At 32.7% G+C, this 20,206-nt stretch overlaps 1 protein-coding gene and 1 non-coding gene across 2 annotated transcripts; both read left to right on the forward strand.

Annotated features, from left to right (window-relative positions):
* Positions 1-8,761: 8,761 nt before the first annotated feature.
* TRNAV-AAC (transfer RNA valine (anticodon AAC)) lies at positions 8,762-8,834 on the forward strand. Its single transcript has one exon. It is a non-coding gene; the product is annotated as a tRNA-Val (tRNA).
* Positions 8,835-9,823: 989 nt separating this feature from the next.
* On the forward strand, positions 9,824-13,586 carry LOC148172873 (progestin and adipoQ receptor family member 3). The gene is made up of 6 exons (XM_088038967.1): positions 9,824-9,963; positions 11,445-11,527; positions 12,366-12,586; positions 12,635-12,791; positions 12,843-13,184; positions 13,234-13,586. Exons 2-6 carry the CDS (start codon positions 11,450-11,452, stop codon positions 13,465-13,467), a joined length of 1,032 nt encoding a protein of 343 aa, XP_087895093.1. The 5' UTR covers positions 9,824-9,963; positions 11,445-11,449; the 3' UTR covers positions 13,468-13,586.
* The last annotated feature ends 6,620 nt before the right edge of the window (positions 13,587-20,206 follow it).

The raw sequence follows: 20,206 nt of genomic DNA on the forward strand, positions 1-20,206 counted from the left end.
TGTTTTTTTTTTATTAGTGATGAATGTTGGTGGTTTTATTGCAAGTGAGAATGACGAGGTTAAATTATTTTTTGTTTATTATTTTTTCGATTGTGTGGTAACTCCTAATAAAATATTTCAAAAAAAATACCCATTCATTTTTATTTAGTAGAAATATTTTTGAAGCACAAAATGGACGATTTACCCAACACTAGATTGCACTAGTCAATACTAATTATTTTCTAATTAGACCCTTTTCATACATACATAGCATGTGTTGTTTTTTAGGACAAATGCCGCCGGATGAACAAATATTTATAAAGTTCATCGGGTTTTACGTTGTTTGCAGTAGGTAAGGTTATAAATGATTTACATTTTTCAGCGATGACCACAAGTAACAAACCGATATTATTTACTCACAGAATTTTCTAGATCTAAATGGATTAGATACATAGAACGTATGGAAGTTCATTTTTTTATGTATATTTAGAACTGACCGTTTTTGGGACATGATATCTCGCATCTTTGGTCAACTCAGTCTTCTTTTTCTTTTTCTAGCGGTAACAAATCGGGTGTACAGATTTTAAATTGTTTTTTCAATTGTGGGGCGCAATTTTTGCACAGAATTGCGGGCATTTTCATGGTTTATCAGTTGACATATTTATAACAATATCTACATTGCTGGAAACCCTCTAATCTGGGTTTTCATCTCATATTAAAAAAATATTCTAATACATAATTCACTGTTTTTAGTTATTTTAAAACTTTCTAAACTGATCCGTCTTATCCGCTTTTTTTCATGCCCAAAATTTCAAATTTCTATTATTTATAGATAATTATTGTGGATCATCTTGTATGTTTGTTTTTCAAGAATTTTAAATAATAAATTGAAAAAATCTAAGTATTGTGTACATTTTAATATATTAATTGGCATTTAATATGCAGGTGTCCCAGAACTCGCGCCCCAGAGAGCAAGGGAGGGTGCCGGCAGTAATACAGATGGTAAATTTCAAAACAAAAATTGACTAAGTTAAATAGTATTCGAGAACTGATAAAAAGTTAACAACCAATCCCGAAAGCTTATTCGAGAAGTGGAGTAAATGGCCATCCCAATTTCCTAGGCAACGAAAGTCTAATGTTTAACCAATGGATGATAGTATGTGTCCATAGTTACCAATTTTCAAATTCTGTTCAGCTTCAGGATTGGCTACAGTTTTTTTTTGTCTTATCTCGGTTATTTTTTGAGTTAAAAACTTATGGTTTCAAAATTTTGGTTCAGAATTGTTGCCTCCATAAGCCCTTTCTCTCTGGGGCGCAAGTTCTGGGACACCCTGTATTTTTTGTAATTCAAGATAAAAAATTGTGTTTAACATAATTGAATAAAGCAGGTTAAAAAACATAAACCTTGAAATTTTGATTTTCGTTCACGCGCAGAACCGTGCGCTGTTTTTAGATTTTTTGCATTTAAATTCATAAAATACAAACCTGATCGGTATGCAATTGTGATTTATAGATTTTTAGCTGCCTGGTCCTTCGGTTTATACGTTTTCATGGTGAATATCGTCATTTAAGAGCATTAGCATTTTTTAATTTTATAAGGAATCCAATCCTTTTTTTTAACTGTTATACGACTACTATTAGGCGAATTAAACCCATCCAAAATTTATTAAAAAAAAACAGTTTTGATCATTTTTCGTTAAATTTTATGATTTCTGAAATTTTAAAAAGCTATGAAATCGACCTTAAATCGAATTTATTTTTAACTGAATTCCAAACTCTCGTTAGAAAGCCAATTTATTACGGTGACTTTACTTTTTAATTGATTTTGGAAGCATTTATTTATTTTAATTATTATTTTTAACAATAAATGTCTAAACTGTTTTTTTATATTAATTTACGCGGCATTGAAGCATAATTAAGCGTAAATACAGTAACTACTTATAATTACCATATCATTATGCCTATTTGGCGAATCAGTGTCTGATCACAACTGGTACTGGAACAGAGTATTTTTCCACAATCCACAAAGATGTGGTTTTTAAATTTTTAAATGTAATAATAAAATAACTTGTGTTTGCGGTTTCAATAATATGCAATAACAAATATTTTTTCTAATCTTATTAATTAATAAGTCTAAATATATGCACAAATAAATGACCAACAGTGTCTAGCAAAACAACATTTATTTAATTATTTATTATTATAACAAAAAATGTAAGCATGATCTAAGATGCAATTTAATTTTTCCTTTATCCAAAACTAAAACTTCTAATTTGGGTAATTTTAGGCTATAACTATGAAATTTCGGCAAGTTACTATTTTTAAGGCGTTTATCAACTCTACGAAATTGCAAAATTGTAGAGCGAAAGACACAAGTTTTAGACATTTTTTTTAAGATGAAACTAAAATTTCAAACATCCCTTTTCGTGCTATATGTACGAAATTTGGGGAAATTACTATGTTTGAGTCGTTTATCTAATCTGCTAACTTGCAAAATTGTACAACCAAAGACACAAGTTGTAGAAATTTTGTTTTTTTAGTCTTAAATTTCTGAGATCCACCACTAAAATTCTTAATTTTAGTTATTTTCGTGCTACAGCTATCAAATTTGAGGAAGTTACTATTTTTGCGTCGTGTATCGAATTGCAAATTGTTGATCGACAGATTCGAATTTTAGAAATTTGTATTTTTAAGACAAGGCAAAAAATCAGACATCCTATGCCAAAATTCGTAATTTTAGTACATAATCCTAATGCTCCACCTAGCTATGAACTATCTGGATTCCTTTAAAATTTTGCATTGTTTTATTTTTTGTATACTTTTTTTTCTGCATTTCCAGAATTGTTCATTTGGCTGTTACATTATAAAGGTACGTAAAAGTTCTCGCTATCCAATAAAGCTCTTAAAAATACCAAAATTCTAATAACGCGGTACAAAAAAAATGCATTTTTGATGAAAAAATTTCGAAAGTGCGTAATACTACACAATTAACAATAAATAGCTAACTACAAGACAAATTCAATGATTGCAGTCTGACTCAGGTATATTGAAACATTCCGTTATCAGACTCTCGAAGGAGTATTTTTAGTAGCGGATATCGCGTTAATTGACCGTTGATTTATTTAATAAATATTGTTCAATGTTACTATACACTAAAAGTATTCAATTCACTTTAAATAGATTAGAAATAATCCGTATAATTCCATGAGAAAAGTGTATTTTAACTTAAAAGCCGTCAGTAAACGTTTGTGCTTCTTTATACGACGTAATAAATTGGGCGAAATATGATTAGGTGACAAATCAGGTGTGAATCAAAATCATTTATGTATTCAACGAAATGGCAAATTGTTTATCCTTTGGTGATACTAAAAGAGATATAAATACTGTGGAGGTCCAGTATGAAGATTATCGTTCAACAGTGAACATTATCTAAGAGTTTTTTGTGTGTATCTACATAAAACGATGAAATCTGTTTTTCTGGTGAGTTTTTTTGCTCTGATAAAGGGAAAGGTTTTAATTTGATGTTTTTGCTAGATTTTTGTACTTGTGGTGTTCTTGATCACCACCTACGCTTTTCCTGCTCCTCAAGACGTTTTTGAACCGCGTTTTACTTTACGAAGGCGCACAAATGAAAGAAGACGCATTTACAATTACCGCCCGGACTATGAATATGATTTTAACCACCCCGACGATGGTAACGACGATTTTCCTACAGTGGCATAATGGAAAACTATTTGTAATGCAGGAATTCGATTATTTATTGTTTTATTTTGTACATTTTTCCTAATAAAATGTTTCTCAATGCTCAATTAGCTCTTTTATTTGCCATTTTAATTTCACACCCTCATTTTTGTCTTTGTCTACAACTAAAAATAATATCTGATCATAAAAATAATATAGCAATACGCATGTTACAACGAATATCACAGAAAGAACTGAAGATACTGTAGACTTTGAGGTTTTGGACTCGTTATTGTAGCTGCACACTTCTTGATGGAGTTGTAAAGTTTCGAATCTCCCATAAAACGGACACCCAAAGTCGTGGAATCTACAGGGGAAGTCTAATTTTCCGTGTAGTTTTTCCAAAGTTGAGTTTTCTTCGTAAGCGAACGGTGCGCGACATTCTGGACATTCTTCTAATTGGTCAGAGCAGGTTTCACAGTACGCGTGGCCGCGGAGGCATTCAATGATTGGTGGGAACATGTATTCTGTGCAAATTGGACACTGAAATTCTTCTATAAGGTCTTTTCGAAATACCATGGTGGAAATGCGATTGAAAATTGCTGTCAAAGTAAAAGTCAAGTTGAGTGGAGGAAGTGAGCACATTTGTGACAGCCGTAGCCTGTGGGCGATTTTTTTTCGCAGAAATTGTAGTAAATCACAGCGCCAGGACTATTAACATTAAATCTCAAAGGCTGTTATCAACTTCCACTCTCTTGGTAATTTCACACAAAATTTTTACACCTCCTTATCTTTAGATCTCATTATATCGACTACCTACTAGTTTAAGTGACTTGCAACTTTTTATTGTTAATGAGAAGACTTAACCTGCTGCAAATAAATGAATTTTTATGTCTTTGTCATATTGGTAGCGAGTTTGCGAACATTTTGCTTCGTTAATTACTTCTTTTCATTACCATGAAATTGGTTTCAGATTTTTATGGCTTCTTCGTGGTAACTAGAATGTCAAAAAAATGGAAGACATGTTGTCTGTGAGAGACCAAGAAGTTTCTAAATGCTCTCCATGACATTCGATTTTGAGTACTTTTGAATTGTACTTTGGTTAACAAACTAATAAAAGTAATCAGATTTTTTGCTAAACGATCTGAATTGTGGAATTTTTAGTTCCATTTATGCAATCAATTGTACCCAAGTGCATCAAAGTTGTCTAGATGCGCTGCAGTATTGGGATGCGTTTGGCGATTTTGTTCGAAAGATGATGGTAAAATTGAGGACAAATTTCGGACCGTAGCATAAAAATTATAATAATTTCTCGAGCTGACAAGACTTACATTTGAGTAACAACACTATAAAATAGGTAGAAACAGAACCACATCAGCTTGCATTTCTAGAAGGTTTCTATTTTCACAGATTGAGTTGCCGAAGTATACCTACATACACTGTGTTTCAAAAAGATTTTCATATAGTCACCTTCCTTCCTTTGCTTAATTTTGCTGTTTGTTTAAATTCTTTCCCTATTTTTAACAGGACTAGTAGGTACAATGCGAGCGGCACAAAATGATTTTATTCCAAAGGCAACTACATGTAGATGAAAATCATTTTGAAACACGGTGTATTTTCGAATTCGAGAAAAACTATCGTGCAAACCACATTTTTCTATCTGTCGTAGTTTCGGAGAGTGGAGCTCACAATATTCTGGAGCTTCCAAATTTTTGTTCTCTGGCGACAACCCAAATCTTCAATAGCTTCTAACACAGTTATTTGTTGACGTACGTAATTATTTTTTTCGCTGCGCTCCTCCTCCAAACAATTGTCTTCGATCGGTAAAGTGTCCTTACCGTTCTTAATACTTAATATACTATTACGAATTTTGGATATTTGAGAGCGGATTAAAAACAATAGCGCAAAAAAAGCGATGGCAAAAATCGCATCTTTCTATCTGTCGTAGTTCCGGACATCAAAATGTTTAGAACTGAAAATTCACTATCCGAAATTTAAATCGCTTCTAATTGACTTACTTGTGGAACTACGTTAAAGAATAACCTATGATGTGAAGTTTTGCGTAAAGTGAGCATCAATAATTAATTTAAGTTTGTTTCACAAATAAGCGAGACATCAACTGAATTAGATTTGGATACTAAGCTACATAATTTTTTCGAATATCGCCGGCGTAAGTTGTCAAGTTGCCAAGTCCATTTTTGAAGAAAATGCGTTTTCAATTTTATGAAATGAATAACAGAAAGGCACGGATCTTTTTATGTGTTATTATTTTATAATTAAGAAACATTTTATTTTTATTCCCCAAATTATCAAATCTCAGATTTGACGACAAATATGTAAAAAATTAAGATTTCTTGACCTCGGTTAAAAAAATTAAAAATGGGCTTAGCAACTTAACGACCCAAGCCGACGATATCGTCGGTTTAGGTTGTTAAGTTGCTAAGTCTATTTTTGAACAAAATGCGTTTTGAAGTTTATAAAAAGGATAACAGAATGGTACAGCGTTGGATCCTTTTATGTGTTATTATTTCAGAATTAAGAAACAATCTATTTTCATTCCCCAAATTTTCAAATCCCAAATCTGACGACAAATATGCAAAAAATTAAAATTTCTCGACCTCGGTTAAAAAAATTCAAAATGGACTTAACGACCTAAGCCGACGATATGTAATTTGAAATTTAAAGTTAGGAATATGTAACAGTTGATTCTTATCGGCTAAAGCAAATTTCCGGAATTTTGCCGTTTGGAAACTACTCGAAATTTTAATCGCTTCCAATTCAAATACAGTAGAGTCTCGATTAACCGATCTAATGTGGACCAGCTATCCTCTGCACGGATAAGAAAAAAGTCGGATAATGCGAAGACTGTTTGAAATAAAAAATGTTACACGAAAAATCAACTTATTATTGTTTTTGTTTGTTGTACAATTCACAAAAATTTCAAAATTTTTGGAATTATGTCGATTTCATTGTCTTTGTTTACTGCGCTACCATCAGTTTCATCGCAACCACAGGTAATCAAAACCACAGGTTGCTCGAATAACAATTCGGATAATCGAGAGTCTACTGTATTTACATTATCAAAAGGATTAGATTATAATTTGTGTTATTAATTTACAATAGGTAATCAATTAAAGAGAAAATAAGTTTAATTTCAAAGTAATATGTAATAAATAGCATTTTGTAACGTCGTAAAAGGTACGGAAGTTATTCAACAACATTGAACTGTCTATTTGTTTCCAAATTGCAAAAGTCTGTTTCTCACTGGGAGTATCATGTTTTCGCGTAAATTGACAAGCTAGCAAGGCTGTTATTTAAACGTTAAATAATGCGTTCCAATTTTCTCCAAATAATTCAATCAAAGCAATACTACCTTGATAAACGAAAATTTGGGGTGATGACACGAGACAGAACCTTAAGATCCCAAACTTTATTTTTATTATTCTTGTGAATGAACAAAAATTACAAAACTTGTTTTGTAAGGTCAGTATAGCACGAGTTATTTGGAGAATTCGCTGCCAAGTTTCCTAAAGATGAAGTTGTGCAATAACACGTCTTTAATTAAACGTGTTTTTGATAAAACGTAGAAAATTTGACCCTGACAATTACATGAAAATATGGTGGTACGTTTGTAAAAACTCTCCGGTAATTTGACCATTGCATGAAGAGTTTTCAATTTTAATTACAGTTTATAATTTTGAACTACTTATTTCTGTAATAATAATAATGTAGTACATTATTTTCCTAAGAATTGTTAGTGCGAAATTAACCTCATTGTGGTTTCCGTGTTTTCGTGCTCTTTTTAGTTCATAACGCGAATATATTACTTTTGTTGTATAGAATTGATTAGCCTACGTCATGCAAAACTATCGCAATAAAAAAGTGTCTATACCAATAACATAAAAAAAAAATCAGTCCTGAGGCTCTTATATTATTTGTAGTGTAAAGTGTAGGGTATAACTTTAATTCGCGCGTTAAAATTTCCGTTATAAATTTGTTTTTTTGCTCATCTAAGGTTCAAAAACTGATTGATAATAAATAATGTAGATTCTACCGACTTTCAATGTAAGAATCACTGCTTGAGCTGTGGCTTCAATATTTTATGATTTATTTTTAAAATTCAAAAACTTAACTAAATATGTGCTAAAAAAATAAAGTGAAGTAAAGTTGATACTTTAGTACTTATTTCTTTAATAAAATATAATAAAAACGTCATATTTCTGATGAGATTAATTGAATTGAAGCCGAAGGGTTTAAGTCAAGTAAGACATTTTACTGATTTTTCCGGATATCGTAAAAATTTAAATCAGTGTTTTAATTTGGTCAAAAATGTCAAAAATGACATTTGTCAATTTGTGGACTGCTTACTGCCAAACAAGTTGTTGCCATGCAAATTAAATAAAATCGTCTTTGTAATGTCTTTACCGGAAATTTATTTCTCTGCGCGTAAATTCGCAAGGAAATTTTTGTTTCATGACGATTTTCGGAAAATGTTTTTTTAAGGGCGAGAGGATTTTGCTGCACGTTATTTAAAAAGTGATTTTTTGTGTAAAATACAAAGATGAAAATATTGCTATAGTGTCTTTTATAGTAAAAAAACATTTGCGACACAGGTGCTTTTGTTTCTTTCACGGTTTCGTATTTCTTAATTTTTGCATGTACATAATTATTTTCTATTGTAATATCTAACAAGTTTAACGAGAACCACCTGTTTGTTGTTGGTGGAGGTTCAAGTCAAGTGAAGAAGATGAAGTGTCTCCTCACCAAACTTTCCAGATCTGCTAGATTTTGAATTGAGGAATGTAGGCAAACGTGCTGTTATGTAAATAATTAATTAATTTTGTCAACGATGTTGCTAGAAAATCTTTATTTAATTTGGTGCAATGAATTAGCATAAAATAGCTATTTTATAATAATGACAATTTCTGATTTCTGCAAAATAAAAAGAGCAATACTCTTTTTGTGGGTATGAATATTCTATTTATTTTAGTATCAAAATGATTATAAAGATAAAAAATACATTGTGAATGTTACAAATTCAATGAATTTGGCGTGATGTATTGATATTTATCTACCAAGAGCGAATTTTATAGTGACAGTTGTTTCCGTGGTGTAGTGGTTATCACATCCGCCTAACACGCGGAAGGTCCCCGGTTCGATCCCGGGCGGAAACACTTTTTTTTTTCTTCTTATACTTAATAATTTTACTTATAATTTATTTAATTTAAATTGACCAAAATATTTTAAACCTGACCAATTAATTATTCAAAATTTAAGAAACCCATATACAGGGTCCGCCAACACTAGTGTCCCGGCCCAAAATTGCTATTAATTATCAAGCTATAAAAATATTTTTTTTTTGTACATGAAGAGGAAACGGAGCGCTACAAACTGATGTGATCAGTTTTACTCTTGTGTTAATCATATGTGAAATAAACGCAAAAAACTACGGTTTTCAAAAATCAAAATGAAGAAAATGGTGGGGCACTCAACCTGTCTTGTTCGATTTTTCACCAAAAGGATGAAAATGATATTAAAATGTGAATTAAAAAATGTGGTACTGAGATATTAAATAATTCTAAAAATTTAGACAGGTTTAATTCAAATTTTAATATCATTTTTATCCTTTTGACGAAAAATGGGACAAGACAGGTTGACCTTTCCACTCTTTTCTCCATTTTGATTTTTGAAAAACGTAGTTTTTTGCGTTTATTTCACATATGGTTAACACAAGATTAAAACTGATCACATCAGTTTGTAGCGCTCCGTTTCCTCTTCATGTACAAAAAAAAAAATATATAGCTTCATAATTAATAGCAATTTTGGGCCGGGACACTAGTGTTGGCGGACCCTGTACTATGAATTAAATTCTGAAAGCGCCTTTTTTGTAATGTTTCTGTTGGTCTAGTATGAATGTAACAAAAAAAAAATTAACGAATGTTTAAACCAGTTTGGAAAGAACCTCACCGATTGACTCACAAGATATTAATTTTTTAGCAGAAGTGACCTATTCAGTTTTATAATCGCAACCAACATAACGTCTCAGTTTGGTGTGAACTGTTTTCTTCTTCTACACCGAATTCTAAACACTTATTATTTGATCATTAATAAAGGCTAGCATTTGGTTAAGGAGGTCGCAATATTTTGAAATTGAAATTTCTTGGATGGGTATTCATTCAGTCGTTCACCAACCGCGCAGCAACTCGCACCTGCGCCAATGTTGGACGTAGCATTTCCAGCAGTGTGATAGAAAGTGCGATATTTTGAAAAAATTCTTTAAGACCTTTTAGGAAATTTGTAAATGTAAGTAACACTATTTTTTATTAGGTACAATCAAAACAACACGTGTTGTTTTTTTTAATTTAGTTCATCACAAGCTGACCTTCCAAACCTGTACGTCAATATTAAGGAAATTAAAAGATTGTGTAATAAAAGAATAAAGATAGGTCCTTCCACGTCCTTACACAAACTGATTGATTTAAATAAATGAACAGACGAGCGAAGGAAATAAATTATTTTCTATTGGATTATTAAGCTTGAAAAATTGTAGCTTCGTGTTTGCGGCACTTTATTCTAAGCTAGATTAGAGCATTGTGTTTTGAATATGCCAATTTAGTGTAATTGTTGCTAACAATGTCTCCTTAGTGACGTGAACAGATTTTAGAGTTGAATAACATTTTTAACTGGACATTATTAATTAAATTATTTGCAAACGATGGATCGATGTGGGAGGATGTTTAATATAACCAAAATTCTTTATTGTGAGGCCACAAATTACCCATGTAAACCTTGAGGTGTTTTATAGATAAAGTATTGTATTATCATCAACTTATGTTTCCACTAAGGTCGGCTTATTTTAAATAATTTCACAAATCAATAGTTTGTTTTAGAGTTGGTTTAATTAAGAGTCACATTAATTTTTGATAGTTAACGAGCTTCCTGTGTTCTTGTTGAACTTTCTAGTTTCTAGAGTCTCAAAATATGGGTATAATTAGCGACAAAGAAGTGTAATTTTCATTTTCAAACTGTAGAGAAACTCATACATTACAACTTACGTAATTGTTACGACGTATCGTTTAATTTATAAAACGAATTATACAAATCCATTCCGTATTTATGTAGAAATTTTTAATTTAGTTGTAGGTACCAATTCATGTTTGTGGCCAAGCATGACTGAAACTCCATAAAGTAGTTCGTTACAACACTAATTTATAGTTTAGCGAAATATTCCTGTTTTTGCACACATAATGAGGTTGTAAATTTTATATTTTGTTTGGTTTAGGGAATATAATTTATTGATGATACTCTTTATTGAGGTAACTGTGAAGGTGAGATGTCAAGGCTAAAATTTCATCTGCGAAAAAATAGGCTACACGACATGGTAATTATTGGATAACTGTTCTTCTGAATGTCTCGGGGACATAACCCAGTTATCTAAGAAAAATCAATCCTATAACGCGATGAAAACAAATACCGCGAGGTGCACTCTTCGGAACTAATGAAATTTAAAATTCTTCCGTTTTCTGGTTAGAATGTTATAAACTTGCAAGCTGTGAATTGTACACATCTCAGAGAAAGTGGAACACTTAGGCTAACCAAGACCTGGCGATATTATGTGTTATTAAATTCTTACAGCAAAAACAAAACTACTCCGCTAGACATTTTTTATTTGTCTCAAATTGAGGTCGCTTAAATTTGTTTTCCGCTTGTCTAAATTCGCCGAGGTCGCCAGGAAACAACTAAAATTATTTTTCCCCCAAAATTGACTTTTCTTTCTTTTACAGAAATTATGACTGTTACCATAACTTCGAAGCACGATGTTTCAAAAACAGACGACAATGATAATGAAACTTGTTATAGTGATAAGGTGAGTGAACCATGCTTTCTAATTACATGAAAGTTGGATGCATTCAATGCAGTTTGATTAAACTGCAATTTCAACTGATGAAGGAACAATGTTCAATTCCTGAGACCATGAGACTGGCACTTGCAGGTTCAAGACGATTTTCTGATCATAGTGACCCACTTCAAACGGAACCTGCTTTCTTAGCAAAAAAAAACGAAGAGAGAAAGCAGAGGGAGGGCATTTTATGAAAATGTGAATGTTTTTATTGACACTTTCTCCAAACAAAGAATCGAATCTTCAAATTTGATTACACATGCAATAAGAACCGACTATGCATTCAAAGTGATGTTATGTAAATTTTTTCTGTGTCAATGTTTCGGTCTACTTTACAATTTCTTCATCGGTTCAAGGTTATCCAATTGTTATGATTAACTAGCAAATCGTACTAACGACATTTTCGAAGCAATGTATGTTTCCTGTTTTTTCGCAATGATGTTGAATCACAAATTGATGGTTTTTACCTTGCTCAAATGAACTTTGCGTGTAGCAGGACTGCAGGAAATGCTTTCACTAGTCCTGTTTTCTTATTGAAAAGAATTTTTGTGGGTCTGTACATGACGTAGTTTCTCTTCTTCGCAAGCTTTTTCCAATGCGGGGAACAGAAGATCAGCGGTATGAACTCAATCGATGATGATTATTAAGAATTTATGCAGTTATTTATTTACTGAGACAGCGTCTGTCAATTGTCAGTCTTGTGGCGTCAGTGTCGCTTCCTGCACACGTTTACCAGGGTTGCAGGAGGCGCAGGAACTAGCGCTCCTGCAGGCGCAATGCGTCTTACCTCTCCCTATTGTTGCAGGACTGTGATTATGCAGGAGATTTTGTGACGGGACTCATTAAGCGAGTAGGGACAGACAAAAGGAAGAAAAAAATGACTGACTCGGAAAATACAGGGGACGTTTATTTTCAGCAGGAAAAAAAACTCTGCAGTTTTAAAGAGGCCCCTGACTTCATCAAACACAATAATTTCATTCTTTCTGGGTACCGAGGGATTCTGAACACACAACAATGTATAGAGAGGTGAGACTCCCACCAGCAATTTCTTCTAATTGACTTTGTTTTTTCTAGCATATTCTGGTGGACGAATGAGACAATCAATATATGGTCACATATTTTCGGTTTTGTTTTATTCTTAGCAGCCTCAATTCGCGACTTTGCGTCTTTAGATGTGTATGCTCACTTTTCAGACAAACTTATTGTTGGATTTGTTTTACTATGTTTCCAGGTATACATAAATAGCGTCTAGAAGAAACGGAGCTAATCAGATTTGTTTCAGATTTGCATGTTATTATCGTCGTTATATCACACTTTTTCCTGCAGATCCGCTCGTGATTTCGACGTCTTCCTCTCTTTTGATTTATTCGGAATAGCTATGTCCCTGCTCGCTATTTACACATCGGGAATTTATTACGCTTTCTGGTGCGATCCCGGATATTTGAAATTTTATGTTTTCACAGTAACTGTCATCTTCACTATCGCGATGTTGTTGCATGTTCCAAGCTTCAACATCAATTCCAATGTAAAAATGTTAGTTTTCGTCGGATGGGCCGCTTATGGAGTTGTGCCGACTTTACACTGGGCTATTCATATGGGTTGGTTTGAGAGCCCCATCGTTTGCGTATGTTAAAAACCCTTTTAAAATAATGTGAAAGAATTTTTGATTTTAGCTTCTTTTCCCGAGAGTTGTGGGAATGTATGTGATATCAGGAGTTGCCTTCTTTATTTACATTACTAAAGTACCTGAGAGGTTTTGCTCTGGGAAGTTCGACTACTTTGGACATTCTCATCAGTGGTGGCACATTTTGGTATTAGGTGCTTTGTATTACTGGCATTGCACCGGAATGATTTATTTGGAGTATAGATTTAATCATGCTTGTACTAGTCATACCACTTTGATATGACGTTGGGTAATGTAACTAAATATTTATTACGTTTATTACATTTTTTTTAATTGATTGTAGTAAAATTTGATTTACGATCTGTTCATTGTTTTGTAAAATTACATTTTAATCAACAGGAATTATTTTTTGATTTTGCTACCTTTTGCTCTGTTGAACCCATTAATTGTACATTAGCAGATTATCTATACAATTAGATAATCTGAGTACTATTGTGGATCTACAATTATTGTTATCAAAACGGTAATAAAGGAAAGTGGTGGTCACCTGAACGACAATTTCGAAATCTGTTTATTACTATTTACAATTTAAGAAGGAAGGAAAATAGAACTCTACACTTCTTTTTACTAGTATTCAAATCTCTTTTAACACACAAAAGAATAATAAGTTTTCGTAAATGAATGGAAATATTGTTCCTGATTTAACAATAAGGTCACTTGTGGATCGTATTGTCTTACCTTTTAATTTATAATTAGAATGTCTATGAGAAAGTTAGTTCAACTCATCTAAAATCAATAATTTCTATGAACTGTAAATAATTGTTCATCAATTTTTTTTTAAAAATTTGTATTTGTTAACTTTCGCATTTGAGTTATTTATGAGTCATTAACTTTAATGTACGTTTATGATGAAGGATGAAGTTTATTATTTAACGTATTCACATGTCGCTGATGAGTTATTATTCCGATCTAAATTCCCTTAAGAAAGTAAAAGCAAGAATCTAGAAAAATATAAAGAAGATCTACAAAAGTCAAAGGATTTAATGCAGGCCTGAAGGATTGAAAGAGTAGAGCAGAGTCCAATAAATAGAAAAATCCGAAATAATTGCTAGTGTGACCGTTAAAAAAATATTTTTGATTTTTTTTTTAAAGAAAACTACTGCATGAAATGTTTTCAAATTTGGAGGATATATTTTTACACAAACAAAAGAAAAATTGAAATTTTCAGATGAAAATATTTAATTCTGGCCGAGGTAAAAAATGAAAAGATTATTCAACTAGAAGATATTTTTCATACGATGGCTTTTGATAGTGGAGAAATTTTGAAATTTGACAAAATGTCGAATTTTGCTCAAAAATTTGATGATTTTTGGCTCGCCAAAATTATATTTTTTATGCGATCAAAAAACTGGAGGGTCATCGTTCAGAAAACAAATACAAAATAAAACAAAAAAATTTCAAGGCGATCGAATGATTTGCTTTTGAGTTAGCAAATTTGTAGAATATTTATTTAAAATTTTTGAATGTTACTTTTAAAAGTATTATAGACTATCGAAATATGCGAAACAGATTAATCGATTTTCTCAAAATTTTACACTGGTTGTGCCCTTTAAATGCTACTCGAAAATAGTCAAGTTTTATAATTGATCAGTGAAAATCAGTGAAAAAGTCTTATAATACCAGTTAGAATTAGGTATTAAAAAAATACAAACTTGGAGATTCAAAACAGGTGTGCGTCTTTAGTCTAGGGCTTTTTATATTTAAGGTAATTTTTTAACGTATTTTGTTCTGCCCATGTGCCCCAAATTTTAGCACAACAAAAGCCATAAAAAATAATCGCTTCCTGTGAAAGAACCGCATTGAAAGTTGGTCTATCCGCCATCAGATGGCACAAGGCCATGTTTTTATACCGGTTCTTCGCGCCTCTAGTTTGAAGGCTTGAACACAGATGGCAACGACCAACTCAGAATTTAACTTGCATACTTTTCTCAATTAAATTGCTCGTAGCAATTTGATAATTATGCTTTGTAAAACAATTACAAAATGTTTTCTATGTCGAAAGAAAAATACTTCAAGAAGCACTTTCACTTTAATGATTGTAAATGAAGAAGCAGTCCATCTTCGGAGGCGGCATCTTGAGCCATTGATCCCTCAACTTGTGCCGCCAACTCTGACTGGATTTGTTGGCTCATGGGTTTCCTTAATAATTCTTCTTTATTGCCTCACCCGCTGTTTTCTTCAGCTACTTCACCTATATTTCTGTGCGATTAATTTCATTTTTATGCTGTTTTTTTTAGATGCATTGTTTTAGAGAAAAACTTGGTATAATTTCAATAACGGAAAAAAATCGGAATTACGAGATTGTCCATTTACTCTCGAGATCCCGTAAGAAAGAGAAAAAATCCTGAGAAATCATATAAAATAATAAAGACGACAGTGAGTAGTCAGGTAAAGAGCGACGACAAATAGATCAAACTCCGGGCGATCCGCAATTGAGTAGAAAGCTTTGGTAATGATCTCTTTTGAGCCCTGGATGAGGCAGATATAAATTTGTGGCGCTTTCGCTAACTCCGGAGTCGGGGACAAAATGGCGCTCCCCTACTCGAGCCCGTTTCCATGGCGACATTTTCCTTGGAAGTCAGACTGTGAAAAGCATGGAAATTCCTACTGGTAAAGTTTCCCAGTCTAAGGAGCGTCTCCTGAGGAAGTTCGCGAGTGGAATGAGTTAGGGAAATGCGAACTCTGGAACCGGTAGGACTAAATTAAGCGAGAAATCTTTGCGTGCATAATTAGAAGCAACGAGTCGTGTCGGGCTTAGGCCCTTTCCCTTCGCTTTGGAGGCGCGAGTCTTGTTGTCCCCGCTTGATGTCTCCCGCTTGATTTATGAAATTTCACATTTGACGTAAAAGATGAACCGGGCGCAAGTGATGAATTATACTCCTACGAACTTTGGTCCGAACGCTTCGGACCAGAGTGGGTGGGTGCATTGGGACTTGGATGTGTCTTGGAATAATTAATTTCAATTCTGGTACAGAGATATTTAACTTTAGAGAGCAGAAAAAAAAATTAAAACTGGCGTGCCTATTATTGTCCGCCACGCACAATTCCTCGAATTGATGTTCTTTATTTTTAATTCTGTTTGCTTGCAACTGCGTCTGTTTTTTATTCGTCGACTAAACAAAAGTTTTTTAATGCCCTTTTGATGTTTTGAAACTTAACTTGTTTTTTATTCTTACAGTCACAATAAATATTTTTGTTCTAAAGTAAATAAAACGACGGATTTTCTTAAACTAGTCAAAAATCTTTTTAAATGATGACCAAACAAAATTTCGTTTGTGATAAAATAACAGTTCTAAATAATAATTATCATGTAATAAGTCTTAGTTATGAATTTGCATGCGGGAAACAATTGCAAAATAAATGCAAAATAGTTGAAAAATTGACTTCAACTAAAAATTCACAATATATTTAATACCAACAAAATAATGCAATTGAATCTATTGTATATAAACAGTAACAAATTAATATAAATTGAACTGAATTCCAGGGATTTTTCGGAATCCGGGAAAAGACTTCGGAGATTTCGAAAAATGAGTAATCGACACATGAACATTTTTTTGTCATAATAAACGTGCAGCCTCAGAAAATTTCAACTATGTATTTACTAATTTGAATATGTAGTTTTATACTTTAATTCTCGAAGTTCTTTATAATTATTGTATTTTTAGTACTTCTTAATTTTTACTATTTAGAAATTTGAAAGCATTGTACCCAGCTTTTAGGTTTTTTAGTTTTTTAAATTCTACATTTACGTTTAGATAATTTAAACTGAATTCTTTTAATCTTTCAAAATTTCTTGATTTAGGGGTTGTTTTTAAGATGTTTTTGGAAGATTTTTTAAACCTTTTGGATTATTTTAAATTTCTCGCTTGCTCTAATATTTTGCGGATTTTTTACCTTTTGTATGTTAGATGTTTATTATTTGAGTTATTTTTTATATAAATGTCAAGCAACTGTATGTAGCGTACAGCATTGTTATTAAATAAATTAAATAATAATAATGAATTACTCAGAACATAGAGCTAAATTATTTTTTTTATCTACGATTATCAAATAATTCGCTTGTAACATGGTCGCTTTTAGACAAATAATGATGACTATAATTAGGTTCGACGCAATAATAAAATTCATTGGCCCTAATTGGCTAAAATCCATTTAATAATGACTATAGTAAAACAAGAGGCGAAGTGCGCCGTGAAATGAAATGTCAACTTATATCATTCCATTCGGTTAATTTTTGTGTTTTTATTTTTATCATACCTTCTGAACAATGCACATATTAAAACTTTGGACAAAAACAAGTTCCGTTCTTTGAAGAAAAATTAGTCTGTCAAAGAATTTAATATTTTTTATCATTGCGTGTAGTAAATTTTGTAGGCTTTACTTAAAATTCTACGACATAGTCATCATCATCACAATCACTGTTTTGTGATTTGTATGTTTTTATTTTTTTTATATATTTTTTATTGATAAAAATTTGTTATGCCTATTTCAGTTAAACGGTTGTAGATAAAGCATAGCATTACACTTGCATGTTGTGGTCTTTATTCACTTGGTTGATTTACTTCACTCGCTCGTAAGCTCGCTTGTGTCACAAATCTCATCTTTATGAATAATGGGCTTCATAACAGGCTTGTAGAATAATATGATACAATGAACGATTTCGTTGGAATTATATAGTATACATATGTTACATGATAAAATTATTTTGCAATTAAATTATTATTTAAGCATTTTTGATAAAAAATGTTAGCTACATTCTGACGAGATTTCTGCATTTGTTTTAAAAGGTTTAAGTGGTGTTTGTAAAAAGCCGCCAATGATTCGTAAATTTGCAAATGATAGTGGAAGAGCTCTTAAACCCGAGCGCTAACTTGTAAACCGTTGTAAACCCAAAACTAATAATCTGCATTAATGAATTCGCTACAAAACTGTACCACAATTAGAAAATAACAATAAAACAAATTAATTAGCACTCGAGTACGCAATTGTGGGGGTTTATCATCAAGTCAATGTATACACGAAGCAATACCAGTTATTACACTCAATCAACATATGTCGCTTATTTATACGAATGGCATTTCGCATCATTCGAGAGGGTCGAGAATATCAGCCGAGAAAATTAAATTATGACAATCAAATGAACATGATTTAATTAAATAAGTTATTTGAATGCCAACGTGACATGGCCATAATGTAATTTGCACGATACATATGTTCATAGGGATTTTTATTTTTACAACAATTGTTGAAGCATATGCCGAATAAATATTTTATTAATAAATATTTTCGGTTAACCGCAATTAGAAATATCCACCAAATGCTCCTCGATACGGTTATCGACAAGTGTTTGAACGTTCTGGTCATTTCGACTTTATCGCGTTATTAAATTCGCGTAATATGTCTAATTGCAGTTTTGGATGTTTCCGAGTCAACAATGTCATATGAGCCAGCCTGTATTTTGATTGCGTTATAATCTCTTCTCCAACAGTAATCTCGGGGGAACAACATTAGGGAACATTACGACAGCATCGTCTACAGGAGTTCGGGCAGCCGGAAGATCCGATTAGCAAATCTTGCGTAATAATTGAAATATCAAGGAATATCGCCGTGCTACAGACACTTGTGTCCCTTCGACGAGCTTATGGGAATAATTGAAATGTTCGTCGGGTATTACCACCGTTCACGCCACGCCAAATATCAAAAATTGATGGAAATATTATCGGATCATTATTGCAAGTGCGACACTATAGATTTGCGCTTTAAAATTAAACATTCAAATTAATTACTGTTGACAAAATAAATTGAGTTTTAAAATAATAACTCCAATAAATTGTTGATCACAACTCACTCTACAAACATTTAAACGCCACATTTCTCTTTGCCGAGCGAAAAAAAATTCAATCACTTCCTTGAAAGAATTTGTCGTCGAAAGTGCATCCGTTGCACTCGTGATGGTGTATTATATTATAAAAAGTTGGCGAACGTGGCGCGTTCCCGGATTTTACTTTGAGAACCCGGACTAGCCACGGAAGCCGTGCAAAGCCAACTACGAGAATAATGTGCAGGAGGATTCAGACGGTCGTTTAGTGGGCTCGATCAAAAACGCGTTACATTTCAAATGAAGAAATAGAGAGTGAGTTCGGCTTTCTTGGACTTTGTGAATTCTGGACATGTGCTATGGTTTGACACTGAAACTTCTTTGAGGGGAAAACTATGCAAATCGAATGGTTGGGAGATTCCCACCGAACGAAACGAAGATTTATTTTATATATTAGCTACGTCTAGAATTACACATTTAGAGAAAAAGCGGCGTTTGTAGTTTCTAGGGGGAAACTATTTTTTGAATAATGCTGGAAGATAAGGAGTTAAGTGCGACAGGCCGCAGTCCATTGATTTTAATAGAAGTAACTAAATTTGCTTCTCTTGTAGTGAATAGAACCGAAAGATTTATCCTTTGCCGCATCGACTGGAACAAATGGAGCAAATAATCGATAGTGATATCGGGACAAGGAAAGATTTATGACTTACACATGACTTAGAAAGAAAAGACGCAGCAAGAGGGAAAAAGTGTATTTGATAGAGTAAGCACGTTAAACCAACGGAAACGAGCAATTAGTAAAGCTCAAGCGAATTTCCAATTCAAATGCGTACACACATAGAAAACATAAATAAATCAGTGATATTATTATGTGTCAAGTGGAGAAATTCGTATTTATCATGCCAGCAGCCATAAATACTAATAAAAGACGACGCGAGACGCCCCATTAGTATGTTGGAGAGACGCCGTGACGTCATAGAATTAATCCTTTCTCGAGCGCCCTCTACAAGCGCCGGATAGGAGAATATCACAAATCTTATTTCGGGACCGAAGGAAATGTCAAAACGGGAAACCATTTCTTGGAGCCTAATTGACGAGGTTTAAAATCCAATAAATCGTGGGCTAAATGCATATTTTGGTT

The sequence above is a fragment of the Gnatocerus cornutus genome, chromosome 6 (assembly GCF_029298725.1).
Source record: "Gnatocerus cornutus isolate USDA-ARS CGAHR chromosome 6, icGnaCorn1.1, whole genome shotgun sequence".
Classification (NCBI taxonomy): domain Eukaryota; kingdom Metazoa; phylum Arthropoda; class Insecta; order Coleoptera; family Tenebrionidae; genus Gnatocerus; species Gnatocerus cornutus.

Coding starts and splice junctions, on each gene's coding strand:
- LOC148172873 (XM_088038967.1), top strand. CDS start 11,450: ATGACTGTTACCATAACTTCGAAGCACGATGTTTCAAAAACAGACGAC. Junction 12,792..12,842: donor TTGTTTTACTATGTTTCCAG/GTATACATAAAT, acceptor GATTTGTTTCAG/ATTTGCATGTTATTATCGTC. Junction 13,185..13,233: donor TTGAGAGCCCCATCGTTTGC/GTATGTTAAAAA, acceptor TTTTGATTTTAG/CTTCTTTTCCCGAGAGTTGT.